This window comes from Panthera leo, chromosome F3, assembly GCF_018350215.1.
Source record: "Panthera leo isolate Ple1 chromosome F3, P.leo_Ple1_pat1.1, whole genome shotgun sequence".
Classification (NCBI taxonomy): Eukaryota; Metazoa; Chordata; class Mammalia; order Carnivora; family Felidae; genus Panthera; species Panthera leo.
Genome location: NC_056696.1, coordinates 5,965,395 through 5,980,006, shown reverse-complemented (window position 1 = coordinate 5,980,006; position 14,612 = coordinate 5,965,395). Strand labels below are relative to the sequence as shown.

At 38.7% G+C, this 14,612-nt stretch overlaps 1 protein-coding gene across 4 annotated transcripts in view; it reads left to right on the top strand.

The window, feature by feature from the left end:
* CATSPERE (catsper channel auxiliary subunit epsilon) overlaps window positions 1-14,612 on the top strand; it is a 196,523-nt gene that overhangs the window by 148,562 nt on the left and 33,349 nt on the right. For all 4 annotated transcript variants that reach the window (XR_006199154.1, XM_042926453.1, XM_042926454.1 and 1 more), the window contains 6 exons: window positions 4,071-4,129; window positions 6,344-6,419; window positions 10,189-10,241; window positions 12,284-12,334; window positions 12,749-12,782; window positions 12,850-12,929. Coding sequence is in view for 3 of the 4 variants with exons in the window: in XM_042926453.1 (XP_042782387.1) it covers window positions 4,071-4,129; window positions 6,344-6,419; window positions 10,189-10,241; window positions 12,284-12,334; window positions 12,749-12,782; window positions 12,850-12,929 (353 nt within the window). In the remaining variant the exon portion in view is untranslated. The remainder of the gene's footprint in view (window positions 1-4,070; window positions 4,130-6,343; window positions 6,420-10,188; window positions 10,242-12,283; window positions 12,335-12,748; window positions 12,783-12,849; window positions 12,930-14,612) is intronic.

Sequence of the window (14,612 nt, the reverse complement as noted above, 5' to 3'; positions counted from 1 at the left end):
GGGGATTTTTGATTACTAATTTGATTTCCTTACTGGTTATGGGTCTGTTCTAATTTTCTATTTCTTCCTGTTTCAGTTTTGGTAGTGTGTATGTTTCTAGGAAGTTTTCCATTTCTTCCAGAGTGTCCATTTTATTGGCATATAATTGCTCATAATATTCTCTTATTATTGTTTGTATTTCTGCTGTTTTGGTGTGATCTCTCTTCTTTCATTCTTGATTTTATTTATTTGGGTCCTTTACTTTTTCTTTTTGATCAAACTGGCTAGTGGCTTATCAATTTTTTTAATTCTTTCAAAGAACCAGCTTCTAGTTTCATTGACCTGTTCTACTGTTTTTTTGGTTTCGATAGCATTAATTTCTACTCTAATCTTTATTATTTCCTGTCTTCTGCTGGTCTTGGGTTTTATTTGCTGTTCTTTTTCCAGCTCCTTAAGGCATAAGGTTAGGTTATGTATCTGAGATCTTTCTTCCTTCTTCAGAAAGGCTTGGATTGCTGTATGCTTCCTCTTGTGACCGCCTTTGCTGCGTCCCAGAGGTTTTAGGTTGTGGTGTTATCATTTTAATTGGCTTCCATATACTTTTTATTTTCCTCTTTGACTGGTTGGTTAGCCCATTCATTCTTTAGTAGGATGTTCTTCAGTCTCCAAGTACTTGTTACCTTTCCAAATTTTTTCTTGTGGTTGATTTCAAGTTTCATAGCATTGTGGTTTGAAATATGCACAGTATCATCTCGATCTTTTTGTACTTGCTGAGGGCTGTCCCAGTATGTGGTCTATTCTGGAGAACATTCCATGTGCACTGGAGAAGAATGTATATTCTGCTGCTTTAGGATGAAATGTTCTGAATATATCTAAGTCCATCTGGTCCAGTGTGTCATTCAAAGCCATTGTTTCCTTGTTGATTTTTTGATTAGATGATCTGTCCATTGCTGTGAGTGGGGTGTTGAAGTCTCCTAATATTATGTTATTACTATCAATGAGTTTCTTTATGCCTAAGGCACTTTTTTTTACCATCTATGACATCAGGATGAGTCTTATACCCTGTGGCATCCTAGATTTGATGAATTATGATTTTATTTTTTGCATTCTATACTTTCACTCTGACGTGTGTAGATGTTTACGTTTATCCTGCTTGGGACTTCTTGGGCCTCTTGAATCTGTGGATCACTGTCTTCATCAGGTGTCTTGTCAAATGTCATCTTTGCCTCTGTCCCTGTCTTTTCTCCTGAAACACTGATGAAACAAAAGCTAACCCTCCATCTATTCCCCATGAGTCTTTCTTCTTTATTGTCCATCTTTTTATCTCTCTGCGATACATCGTCATAATTTCTTCTGATCTGTCTTCCACTTCACTCCTTCTTCTTGTCATGCCTGATCTGATGCCAAAATTATACACTGTGTGTTTATTTTGAATCTTGTATTTTCCATCTCTAGAAGTTTTATTTGTTCCTTTAAAAAAACACTGACACATTTATGGTTTCTTTTACACAACAGATATTTTCAACTTGTCATTTATTCCCACACGACTAGTAAACACACCTGTTTTATAATCTGCACCTATTACTTCCATATCTGCAGTCTGAGCATGTGTTATTTCATCTATTTCTTCTCCCTCATCATTGTTTATTCTGGTTTGTTTATTCTCATGCACACCTTATTTCCTTGTGCACTTGGTTATTCTTGACTATGTGCTGTCACACTTGTAAAACTATCTGTAAGAATTCCCTGAGGTCGAGTAAGAATATGCCTTGATCTTAAGATGATCTGTGTTTGCTGCTATCTAGGGGTACCACTCCCTTGAAACTTCTTTAAATCCTGAGTCTTCTGGACAAACAATTCCACCCATACAAGAACCTACCCATAGGTAGGCTACCAATTGTTAGGACAAATTTTTTTCCTTTTCTTGCTTTTTCTGATCACATAGTAACTGAAGTCACTAGAAGGTTAAGGAGGGCCCAAATTTAATCTTGACTTACTCTTACTCCGAAAATACAATCTTCTGATAACACAGGTTAATGTAGAGAGGATATCCAATTTGATTCTCTATCTTGAATTCTCTGTCTCCTGACTATGTTGACAAATGCCTTTAGGGGAGAAATAGATTATGGCCTCTGGTGTTCTGCTTTATTCTCTAGATTCCTAATTTCCCTAAGTCTTTGGGCTAATAGTTCTCTACTCTCTTGTCAGTTATTGGATGCTTTTAAAGGTGACTTCACAAAAGGCTGATGTTTGTAGGTTTTGTGATATGTGTGTTTTTAAGAGCAAAAATTTGTCGGGGTGCCTGGGTGGCTCAGTCAGTTAAGTGTCTGACTTAGGCTCAGGTCATGATCTTGCGATTTGTGAGTTCGAGCTCCACGATGGGCTCTGTACTGACAGCTCAGAGCCTGGAGCCTGCTTCAGAGTCTGTGTCTCCCCCTTTCTCTGCCCCTCCCCTGCTCACACTCGGTGTCTCTCTGTCTCTCAATAAGAAATAAATGTTAAAAAAAATTTTTTAAAAAGAGCAAAAATTTGTCTGTATAACCTATCTACCACTAGCAGAAATGAAAGTATCCAAATCATTTCCTAATTATTTATAATGAAATGGTTTTTAAACAGATGATCACATTCACAAAATATATATTTTTAAAATAGTTCCACTGGGTAAATATTTTCAGTGATTATGATCCAAAATAATTTACATATATGCTGGTTGAGTTACAGACCCAAGTTTGAGCACCACTTAAGTGACAATTGATAAGCAACCTTTGGAGAATCTGCTTACATTTCACAAAAGATAATATTAAAATTTTCAAGCCTAATTATGCTAGTTTTATCATTACATATGAAGAAGAGTATGGTGTACAATAGAATACAAGTGTAAATTTGACAACTAGCTCCTTTCCTCGAACCTGAACTAGATTTATTTTTAGTGTGATGACCTCCACAGCCTTCAACTTTATCACGAGAGATTGCATATTTCGTTTAATACCACTTACCATCCAAGATGTGGATAAATAAACTTTGTCTCAGAAGTTAAGATTTTTTGCAAAGGTTATATTAGAGGTACAACATCTCTGTTCTAATCATACCAGATTAGCCAGAGTCAAATTGATATCTCTGAAGATATGTATAAATATATACAAAACAAAGAAGTACCACCAAAAAAGTAATTTTGGGATATGGTGATTATAGTTACCATGTTTTAAAAATATGCAGCTTATGGGGAGCCTGGGAGGCTCGGTCGGTTGCGTGTCTGACTTGGCTCAGGTTATCATCTCACGGTTTGTGAGTCTGAGACCCACATTGGGCTCTGTGCTGACAGCTCAGAGCCCGGAGCCTGCTTTGGATTCTTTGTCTCCCCTCTCTCTGCCCCTTCCCTGTTCACATGCTCTCTCTCTTTCTCTCTCTCTCTCAAAAATAAATGTTAAAAAAATTTTTTTAATTAAATAAAAAAATACAACCTATAATTTTTTTCCTCTAATATCATACATGTTCCATAACTGGATTTATCCTGAAAAGATAGAAACCTTCTGGAATGCTGAACATTGAGATGAAACGTGCCCCACGTGGAAGAAAATAGCAAGGACATATACACAAGGCAAATAGATTTTTTTTTAATTACTCAAAAACAAGAAAAGAGTTTCAGGCAAATGACTCCTCAGAGTCTCAAAAATTACAGACAACATTATGTCTGTAATTATTCTAAAAACCTCAAAGAAGAAATAAAAAGGTCCAGAGACGAGGTTATTAGAACAGGAGAAGGCTGGTCACACATCAGGAATGAAATGAAAAATTAAAAATGAAAATAGGAATATTGCAATGACAAAAGTAAATGAAGAGGGAGAGAGAAGCAATCGAAATAAAGGGACTGTGGTAAAATGCAATTCAAAGAGAAAATAAGAAAAAGGTAACAAAGGAAGTCTAATATGTACATAATTGGAGTTTCTGAGTTAGAAAAGAAAATAAATTGGAAAAATGCTAATTATATTTTTTCTTACATAAAGAAAGTTTCAAATCTGTCTTGAAAGTATTCATTGTCCCCCCCATTCCCAGTTTTCCTGTTTTAAATAAACTCTCATTTTCTTTTCCAGACAGTAACATTTTTTCAAAATGTAAATTATGAGGCAGTAGATGATTACTTCAAATTGCAGTAAGTATGACTTTTAAAAGAACCTACTCAGTATGAAATGTGCTATCAAGGGTATTGATTTCCAGGTGTTCTTTTACTTAAATGGCCTCATATCACTTTAAATATCCAGATTTCAAATTCCTTTAAATGTTTGGAGAGATGTGAAATTACCATTCTGTATAAAAATGTAACAAAATGAAACCTATCAAGGTTTTCATTCATCCAACTGAAAATGCAAAAAAACAAGCTATTTCTTAATTCAATAATTTTCAAGTGTGTTTTATAATTCATTCCCATCCCAAAGTCTTTACATACTATCCTTGGGCAGACTAGAACTCTAATATCAGAAAGTCTTTGAGTAGAATCAGAGAAAACACCATCGTTGACTCTTCTTGGAATAGGTAGGACCTGAGCACGATAATTCCTGGAGGAAGCAACTACTCCGGAATTGAGTCTTAAGGCATTTCTATGGTCATCACTAATTCTTGACTCAATATATTCTCTGGAAAAATAGCACTGCTACTCCAAGTGAGTATGAGTACCTACTCTATGCCAAGCACTTTCTAGGTGTTCAAAATACATGGTGAACAAGAAAGGAGGTACTGGTGTCGTGGGACATATCTCTTGTGGGAAAAGACAAAGAACAAATCATCAAATAAATGAACAAGACGATTTCAAATAGTTTTAAATGGTATTAAGGAAAGAAAACAGCACGAAGTGGTAGAGAGAGACCAGGAAGGGGAGGGAGAAAAGTCTACTTTAAAGACAGTACTCAGGGAGGCTCAGTTCATCCCTCGCCCCCTCACCTACCAACTTTTCTATTGATTCTTCTAATGTTGTGTGTTTCTTGGGGTATTTTTGATTTTCTGGATATTTACTCAGAACTCTGTTGCTGTAGAATACAAATCAAACTGTCCGGGATACTTGAGGTCAGTCGAAGACTCGAGAAAAAATACCTAATGCTTTGAAATCAGCCATGGCAGGAAAAAAAAAAAAAAATCTACCTATAAGAAAAATTATATGGAAAATTATAAATGCAGGGGTGCCTGTGTGACTCAATTAGTTAAGCATCCAACTTTTGATTCTGGCTCAGGTCATGATCTCATGGTTCATGAGATCGAGCCCCTTTGTCAGCCTCTGCACTGACAGCATAGAACCTGCTTGGGATTCTCTCTGTCCCTCCCACCACACATTCTTTCTCTCTCAAAAAAAAAAAAAAAAAAAACTTAGAAAATTATAGATGCAGTATTTGTTATAGTGTTCTTCACAGATCTACAGTATACTACTGTATTTATCAAATCAACGTTTCCATCACATTGGAAAACAAACCATAAGTGACATAGTTAAAATTATAAGCTGCTTCCTGATTTCAAAGGTATTAAATGAGAAAAAAACATATATCTTAGAATTGACGAAATATGGCACAATGATTTAAAAAATATAAAAATGTGCTATTTGTATCCTAACTTATTTATTTACATTTTATACCCAATATTTGATAAATAAATAAATAAATATGAAAATGTGATGAGTATTGGAAGAAAAAGAACCTTTGCATGTGGTTAATTTCTTTTTCCCCAGCTGTTTCAAAAAGGAAACACCTGAGCACCAACGGGATAGAATATTAATAAAACTTCCAAAAAACTCTGTGATTTTTGGCCCTCCCCAGTTTCTCTGAGCACAAAATAACTCTTGTGCACTTCATCACCTAGAAATTTGATCTCATTTTTGCTTCCAGTCAGATCATACTATGTGGCATAATGTGGTTCAGGAAACTGATTTCATACCTTACTCTTTATTGTTCCCAAAGTGTTATCAATAGGAGGAAAAGATCTGTAGAGGGTAGAGGAAGAACAAATGGAGCAGCTGTAGCCTTCTGATACCATCAGAAGCAGGGCAAGATGTCAGCAGCACAGCCTCTCCTCTAGGGACTGGGGGTGTTAATAAAACAGGGAGTTGAAATGTTGATAGCTCTCATTTCTCTCTCCCATTGGGCCAACCCTATGCCAGCCCACCATGAGGTGCAAGGGGCTTTCCAGAGTGACCACGGTGCACAGCTGCCTTAGCAGAAGCAGAGAGCAGTTGCTATCACTACCCCCTTCTAGGCCTCTAGAATTCCTCACAGGGCTCAGTCACATTGTGTACATGGGATTTTTCATAGGCTCTCCAGAAAGGTGGGATTGTGCCCGCCTCCCCTGTGATTCTATAATCACCTGCACGTGCTGTTTCTCCTAGACACCAGAACACGGGTCTTCTGCTTCTCCACATGAGGCCTAGTGACTCAGCAAGACTGTGTCCGATATCCCAGAAGGTAAGTGACATGGGCAGATCAAAAGCTTTACCTCAATAATGGTAATAATGGTGGTGAGCTGTATAATCCATACAATACCTCTATGCAACTCCACTCCCCTCCCACATTTGTAACATTTCTCCGTAGGGAAGAGATCAGGGAACAAAACTCTGGGAATGGATCACAGTTCTGCCTTCCGTGGGTTTGCCGTCAAAAGTGAGACATATAAATACCTATAAAAGTGTAAAATTATTAGTTTATGGAGACAAATAAAACTGTATAAAGGAAAAAGTGAAATTAATGAGAACAACAGAAGCTGGGTGTGTTTGTCAGAGGAAACTGCCAGTCATGTCCACATTGACCCTGCATTTATTTCTTTATTCAAAAAAAGTGAACCATTGTTTCATTCGAAAAAATGTATCGGATACCGACTGTGTTTCTCTGTCTCAGTATGTGTGTGTAACCACGTAACCACCACCGCTGTCACAAAGACCAAAAGACAGACTCTTCCCTAGGCATAAACAAAAGCCAGCATGAGGGAATGTGAGATACATGGTCATCAAATAGCCCAGAAGAGTGGGCCATTCTGAGTGTCCCAAAAGGACTTTGAAGAATCAGTAGAAGTTGAGCAGGCTGGATGCAAAGGGAACCCCAGGAAGACGCATATACCAAAGTACAGCACCATGAAATAGCAACAGCATGTTCAGGTAACCAGAAGCACTAAGAAACTGAACACCAATTCTTCAACACCACCCCACCTCTTCTGAGTCGGTTCTACTCCAAGGGATGCCTCCTCTCTTTATTCCCTCCCAGCCTAATTAACAATCAAGAAACATATATTGATGGGAACGCAAGCTGGTGCAGCCACTCTGGAAAACAGTATGGAGGTTCCTCAAAAGACTAAAAATAGAACTACGCTACAATCCAGTAATTGCACTACTAGGCATTTATCCAAGGGATACAGGTGTGCTGTTTCGAAGGGACACATGCACCCCCATGTTTATAGCAGCACTATCAACAATAGCCGAAGTATGGAAAGAGCTAAAATGTCCATTGATACATGAATGGATAAAGAAGATGTGGTATATATATATACAATGGAGTATTACTCGGCAATCAAAAAGAATGAAATCTTGCCATTTGCAACTACGTGGCTGGAACTGGAGGGTATTATGCTAAGTGAAATTAGTCAGTCAGAGAAAGACAAAAATCCTATGACTTCACTCATATGAGGACTTTAAGAGACGAAACAGATGAACGTAAGGGAAGGGAAACAAAAATAATATAAAAACAGGGAGGCGGACAAAACAGAAGAGACTTATAAATATGGAGAACAAACTGAGGGTTGCTGGAGGGGTTGTGGGAGGGGGGATGGGCTAAATGGGTAAGGGGCACTAAGGAATCTACTCCTGAAATCATTGTTGCACTATATGCTAACTTGGATGTAAATTTTTAAAAAATTAAATTAAAAAAAAAGAGAAACATATATTGAGTACCTACTGTATACCAGGCATAACACAGTGAGGAATCCCTACAAGAAGAATTCAAAGGTACATGAAATAACAGCCCCCATCCATCAGGACCCCAGCACAAGGAGCCTGTTCCCAGCAGAGTGAGCTTGCATGAATCTGGAAGGAGCCCTGAACAGAGGCAGATGTGATCCAAGCTTGAGTGCGGCTGACAGACACACGGCTTCCCCGGGCAACTTCCTGCAGGTGCACACCAACCACTCCCCGGCCGGCCTACCCCACCACCTTCCCAGCTTCATCTTCGCAGGAAGCAAGAAACCACAACCTAGCCAGCTCTTTCTTCCCCAGCCTAGGTCTGTTCTCCACCTCCAGCTGCTTGTCCCGTACAAGATGCCTTCCAGAAGCACCCTGCTTTCCTCTACCCCTTTTTCCTATCTACTCACTAGGTTTGTCAGGGATCCCAACCACTGGGTGCTGCCCAGCCCAGGCATTACAAAAACAGGTTAATCTCACCTGAGTTCAGATCCAAGCCTTGCCAGCTGCCGGCTGGGGCAAGCTACTAACCAGTGATTTGCCGCCGCCTCGTTTGCCAAAGGGAAATTGGTCTTACAGTATTTATCCACTCTGTTGAGAGTATTAAATGTGATCCATTTGTGTAAAGTGTCCAGAACGGTGCCTGTCGCAGAGTAGCCATCTAATATTACCAGTTTGTTTCTTCTCTTTCCTCCTCGGCATGCCCCAAGACACGGACAGTTCAAATCTAGCCACCCTCTGTGCCCCACTGTAGGTGGCTTGTATTGGCTGCAAGAAGCCACCCTAGTGAGCCATTCCCCAGAAAGCTTTAGTGATTCCTCCCAGGATCAATTTCCCCAGGGAGAGATGACTACACTCTATGTAATGCATTATCTACCAACGTTTCTGTGTTGACGGCCTTCAGAATTCCTGTCTCAGTTCAGTTGTTCTGCCCGGTTAGAAGGAATGTGCTGTGTCCACTTCTGAGCTACATTAAGAGCAGTCCTACCCTGTCTCTGCACCTGAGAGAATAATGTGAAGTGTTTGCTTTGGCAGCACATATACTAAAATTGGAAAATAATATTAAATAAAGAAAACCAGTGTGCTCATTGTTTTCATTTGGGTTACATGTCAGAATACCTCTAATTAGGTATCCAGTCCTGAGAACACTGTCAGCCCCACAGCAGTGGGTGCATGGGTGCCCTAGAAAACAGCCTTTCTCGTGCATCCCATACTCTGTACCAACGTTCCTGTTCACGTTCCACATGCGGGTCAACTCAGATTTTTAACCCCAAGCATGGTTGTTGATTTTTGTCAACTGGGCCCCGGAAGAGAAGGGATGCTATGACTAAGACACCGAGTGATGGTGGGTCCTGACTGAAAGACTCACCCCTAGGAAGCCTAGGATGGGGCGGCAGGGTAGTCAACCACGTGTGACAAATGGATAGGTTAGTAAAGATAAAGGGCAGGCCCATGCTTCTGAACACATTTGACTGGAAAACAAAGCTTTGATGATGAAGGACAGCAAGGACTATAGGTAGAGTTGCTGAGAGAACAAATCAGGTCCTGTGACCGAGATCAGGTGGTTCAGGCAATAAAATCCATGAACTCCTGCTGTAGAGCATGCCTTTCAAATGAAGACTGAAGGGCCTTGGTTTCACATGCACAACTCTTTAAATCCATCAAGCTTATCTGGACATTATTCTCTAACCCCATCCTCTGATCCCCAAGTCCTACTGTGGGGTAAGGAGTATTAGAGGTTTTTTCAGATTTGCCTTGTGGAAATATGCAACATACAGGACATGTTTAAGACAGAAAGCAAGTGTCTAGATTGCCCCTAGGAAGCCTAGGATGGGGTGGCAGGGTAGACAGCAACGAGTAAGGCATCCGGGAGCCAGGTTGAAATTGAAATAGGCATCCTGGTCAGGGAAGAACCAGGTCTCTGGTTAAAAAGAAGTCAAATTAATAGCTATACATATTATAGAAACCTACCAGCTGAGCCAGGTGCAAGCTGGAAGTAGAGTTGATGATCATGTTTGCAGAGGTGCTCGTAAAAGATGAGATTGGGTCAGTTCTGTTGAGATACTGATGTCAAAAAAGCAGAGTACTAACCTTTGGGCAATGGTCTGGGCAACCGGAAGCAAAGAGAGAGAAAAAAAAATGTGATCAGAAAGAAGGAGTTAAACAGCACAGAACAGTATGATAAACCGTACATTTAAAAGGTTATTATTTCAAATCGAAAATGTAATTGCTTTTAGCTCATGAGAACCAGAACCTCTGATCTCACCACTTAAATTGTTTCATTTTAGGTGTTCCAAATAGCTGTTGGCTGTAATCCTCGTAAATACATTGCTGTTAAAGGGCAAGTATATTTGCATTTGACCTGTCTTACTCTTTGCATTTTAAAACAAATGGTGAACTACACGGTAATTACTGGTGGTGCTATTAGCCTGATGACTGACATGTTCTTTATGAAATCCAAAGTTGAATTGGCATTGGTGTCCAAAACTTGAATTGACAGTTTGTCCAAACCAAATTTGTGTGAACTTTTTGCCAAGTCAAACCTTACATCTGAATCGCACAAACAGATAAAAAGAATTAACCTCTTTCCCTATTACCAGCATTTTTCTCCGCTTTCCCTTTTAATAATCCAGTTCCCAGCTTTCACCATCACCTCTTCTCAGCTCTTCAGGCTCACTTCCCAGGGAAGGGAGAGGCAGAAACACTTAGGTCTATTTTCTGTCCTACTCAAATCAGTCATGATCTCATCTCTGTCGGAGAATCGCTTACATCCACATCAGAGAAGCCTCAGTTTCCTGCACCATTTCCCATGGGACATTATTTTAGAGCAAACCTCACAGAACCATCAGTGCTTCCTCCAGAGAACCCCAGGGTTCTCTAATTGATCTTACTGTGGTTCATGATGAAGCACGCTGGATTTTGTCATCCGCTTGCCAAAGCTCTCTTCTGTGTGGGCGAGACTCGAGGTCAGCAAGCACAGTACGTTCAGCTGAGATAAAGGTGCACTTGAGACGAGAAGGTCTCCTGTGGTTAGGAGTGGGGGAGAGCGGGGGACCAGGGGCTCTTATGCAAGTCTATTTGTGAAACGACTTGCTCTCATCCAAACAATTGTCTATTCACCTGCCATTCCAATAACCTTTGGAGTGTGGAATTGTGATAATCGGTTGCTGGCTTGGTGATTAAGTATTCTTATTTAATTCAGCAAGGAATTTGCATTTTCCATAACTCCTGTTCCAGGAAACACGAAGGCTAACTGATTTATACAGCATAGAGCATCCTGCTTCTGGGATGGTCCACATCCTTGCTTTTTAGAGAATGGTCAGTGGACCAGCACTGGCATCATGGGGCATTATTAGAAATGCAGAATCTGTGACCTTCTCCCATTCCTGCTGAGACAGAACCTCTATTTTAACTAAATTTCCGGGAGATTAGCAAGAGCATTAAAATGTGAGAATAACTGCTGTCCTGTTTCCCAGGACTACTGCACACAGTAGCTGTGCCTGCAGATTTCTTTCTTCAGTGAAATGCAGCTTGAATCAGTCTGTTCTGGGAGGGTATGCATGGCGATTGTCAGATAGCTGGTTGTTCACCAGACCTATCTGGAAAGCATGTTTGAAAAACATAGATTTCAGTACCTTATTCCAGGCCTCTTAGTCAATGACTAAGAATGACTGCAACCCGAAAAATGACCCTCCGATCTTAAATTCAGGATGTGATAGGCCTAAGGTTTTCACAGTCATGAAAGGAGACCTATGGAGTTCAAGGTGCCCATGACAGGAGAAATGTCCATGATGGAGGGCATCTCATGGGGTCTGTTTTGAGTTTCAGGGTGGGAGATGGTGTAGACTTCCAATATCTCTCTAAACACAGTGGTGATTTGAGTCACTCCCTTGCTGGAAGTAGCCAGCAAAAAATGGTCAAATGAATAATTTAACTTACTGAAAATTTTATCACTTTATAGACCATGATAGCCTTATGTCTGCATGAATCCTAACTGGAAATTATGTGAATCCTTAAAGTAGCTCCTTACCTGTACAACTGAGTCTCCAGTAACAACTAGGAGTCTGTGTTTAATATATATATATATGAAAATAGTCCAAAGAAATTTATCTTATTTTGATAGATTTTCAATGAATTCTTCACATGTATCAAATATATATAAATCAATATATTTCAAATTCTGATGTCCTCAGAAACATTTATGAAGCTAATTTTTTTAAATAGAAATGCGAGGGCCACACACCAACCCCAGGATTCTAATTCAGTAAGTGACAATTTTGTGATACTCTCAAGTATGAGAATCACTGAATTAAATGATTAAATGTCTGTTAAGTATATAAGGGATGATAATATTACAACTTCATTATGTTTTATTTTTTGTAGATTTAATAAAAAAGAATGTCTTCAGCATGATTTCTTTTACCATATTGAAAAGTAAGAAATAGTTTTAACAAAAGCACTGAGTCTTATATTAATATAACACCAATAATTTAGAATCAAGTAGTATTAATTCCTATTAACATCAATCTTTCCTAAAATATGCATTCATTGCTACGAATTTACCTCTAGGCACTGCTTTTGCTGCAACTCACAAATTTTGATAAGTTGTGTTTTCATTTTCATTTAGTTCAAAATGTTTTAAAATTTCTCTTAAGATTTCTTCTTTGACCCATGAGTTATTTAGAAGTGTGTTATTTAATCTCCACACATTTGGGGAGTATTTTGTAATTATGTTTATTTATGTAACTTTTGTAATACCTCCTTACCTGAACAAAGTAGTGGTTTTGATTTTTAAGTTTGAAAAGAAGAAAGAAAAATAAGTAATGAAAAATGATTCTTTTTTTACAGGTCATATTTGAGGAATAAACCATCTAAAAACTTGGTAAGAAAACTATAATTTTATCAATCAGACAAATATAGAAAATACTAAATCATTTTTCCTTTTCTAGCGAGTAAAATATAATTGGAAAGAATATGGCTGCCCATTGAGACTTGATTTTCGAGAAAAGTTTCACCCTTTGGTTCAATTGTAAGTATATTCTTACTAAAATTTTTACTTACTTTGAAAGTTTCAAAATGAAAGTATGAAAACAAAGCTAATTAATTATGCACTTAATAATAAGTATTTTTGAGCACCCAATATATGCAACTCTAGGTTTTCAATACTAGTTATACAAAGTTGGACTACCCATGGTGCTTGCCTGTTGAGAGAGCTTGTAATTTCACCGCTGAGACATAGTGGATAAGATAACTGAGGCTCTTCTCAGGCATGCAGGTGATCTCTTCACCCTTGCTTTATTCTCTCTATATCTCTCCCCAAGCTCTTACCAGCACCCCTGCCTGTTTGATAGGAATTACCTTCCCCGGGTGACATATGACTGTTCTGTCCATGGGCCAACAATAACTGAAAGGTTGGAAGGAAAGAAACTAGATTGCTGATAAGGGCTGGTACATTGGGGAGATTTCAAAAATATTATCTCTAACTTACTTCTTAAAAATAATATTTTATAATGAGAAGAAAATGCTATTAGGAAGGCTTTTGCATGTAGTTTTATATTACTTTGCTTGTATCTTTGATTTTATTCTTGATTGATGATTATAAGTAGGTTCCACACACAACATGGAGCTCAAAATCATGACCCTGAGATCAAGACCTGAGCTGATATCAAGAGTCTGACTCTTAACCAACTAAGTCACCCAGGGACCCCATGATTATAGCAGTTACACAGCTTGTTGCAAAACTTAAAATAGAAAAATATAAGAGCTAAATGACCCATTTCCTAATTTTTTTTTTTTTTTTTTGCAATTATAAACAAAATGGTGGTGAATACCCACTTACATACATGTTTGGACACCAGTCCAGATATGCCATTAGGAAAAATTACTGGAAATGAAATTCTTATGTGTAAAATATCAAAATTTTAGTCAAGGTTTCCAGCTTTAGAGTTTACGGGACCTCTCAGGCTAGAGACAATTTCTGAGATCTCTCAGGTGGTAGGTATGACATAGTGAATCAGGTGCTCTGATTTAATTTTGCTATGGGAGCTGTCCTTATTGGGACCCAGAAGTCTTCTGCCATCATGTACTGCCCACCACTCCTCACCCATGGCAGTTCTAAGATTCTGTGCTGTGCCCTCTACATCATTGTCCTACAGTCCCTCTGTCCTGGGTCCTCTGAGCTATCAGGCTGTTCTGCTATCTTCTTAAGTTTTGTTCTTCTACACATCTAGTGATGCCACTGCTTTTCCTGAGAACCCTTGAAACCCCTTCCACCACTGAGGCCTCATTTTTCTCTTTGTTTTGCTTTGTTTTTTAAGTTTTTATTTTAATTCCAGTTGGTTAACATATTGTTACATTAGTTTCAGGTGTACAATATAGTAAGTCAATAGTTCCATACATCACCCTGTGCGCATTATGACAACTGCACTCCTTAATCCCCATCACCTATATCACCCATTCCCTCCACCCCCATACCCTCTGGTAGCCATCAGATTGTACTCTATAATTAGGAGTCTGTTTGTTGATTTGTCTCTCTCTCTTTTTTTCCCTTTCTCATTTGTTTTGGTTTTTAAACTCTACATATCAGTGAAATTATATGGTATCTGTCTTTCTCTGATTGACTTATTTCAGTTAGCATTATACTCTCTAGTTCCATCCATGTCATTGCAAATGGCAAGAGTTCATTCTTTTTCATGGCTGAATAATACTCCAT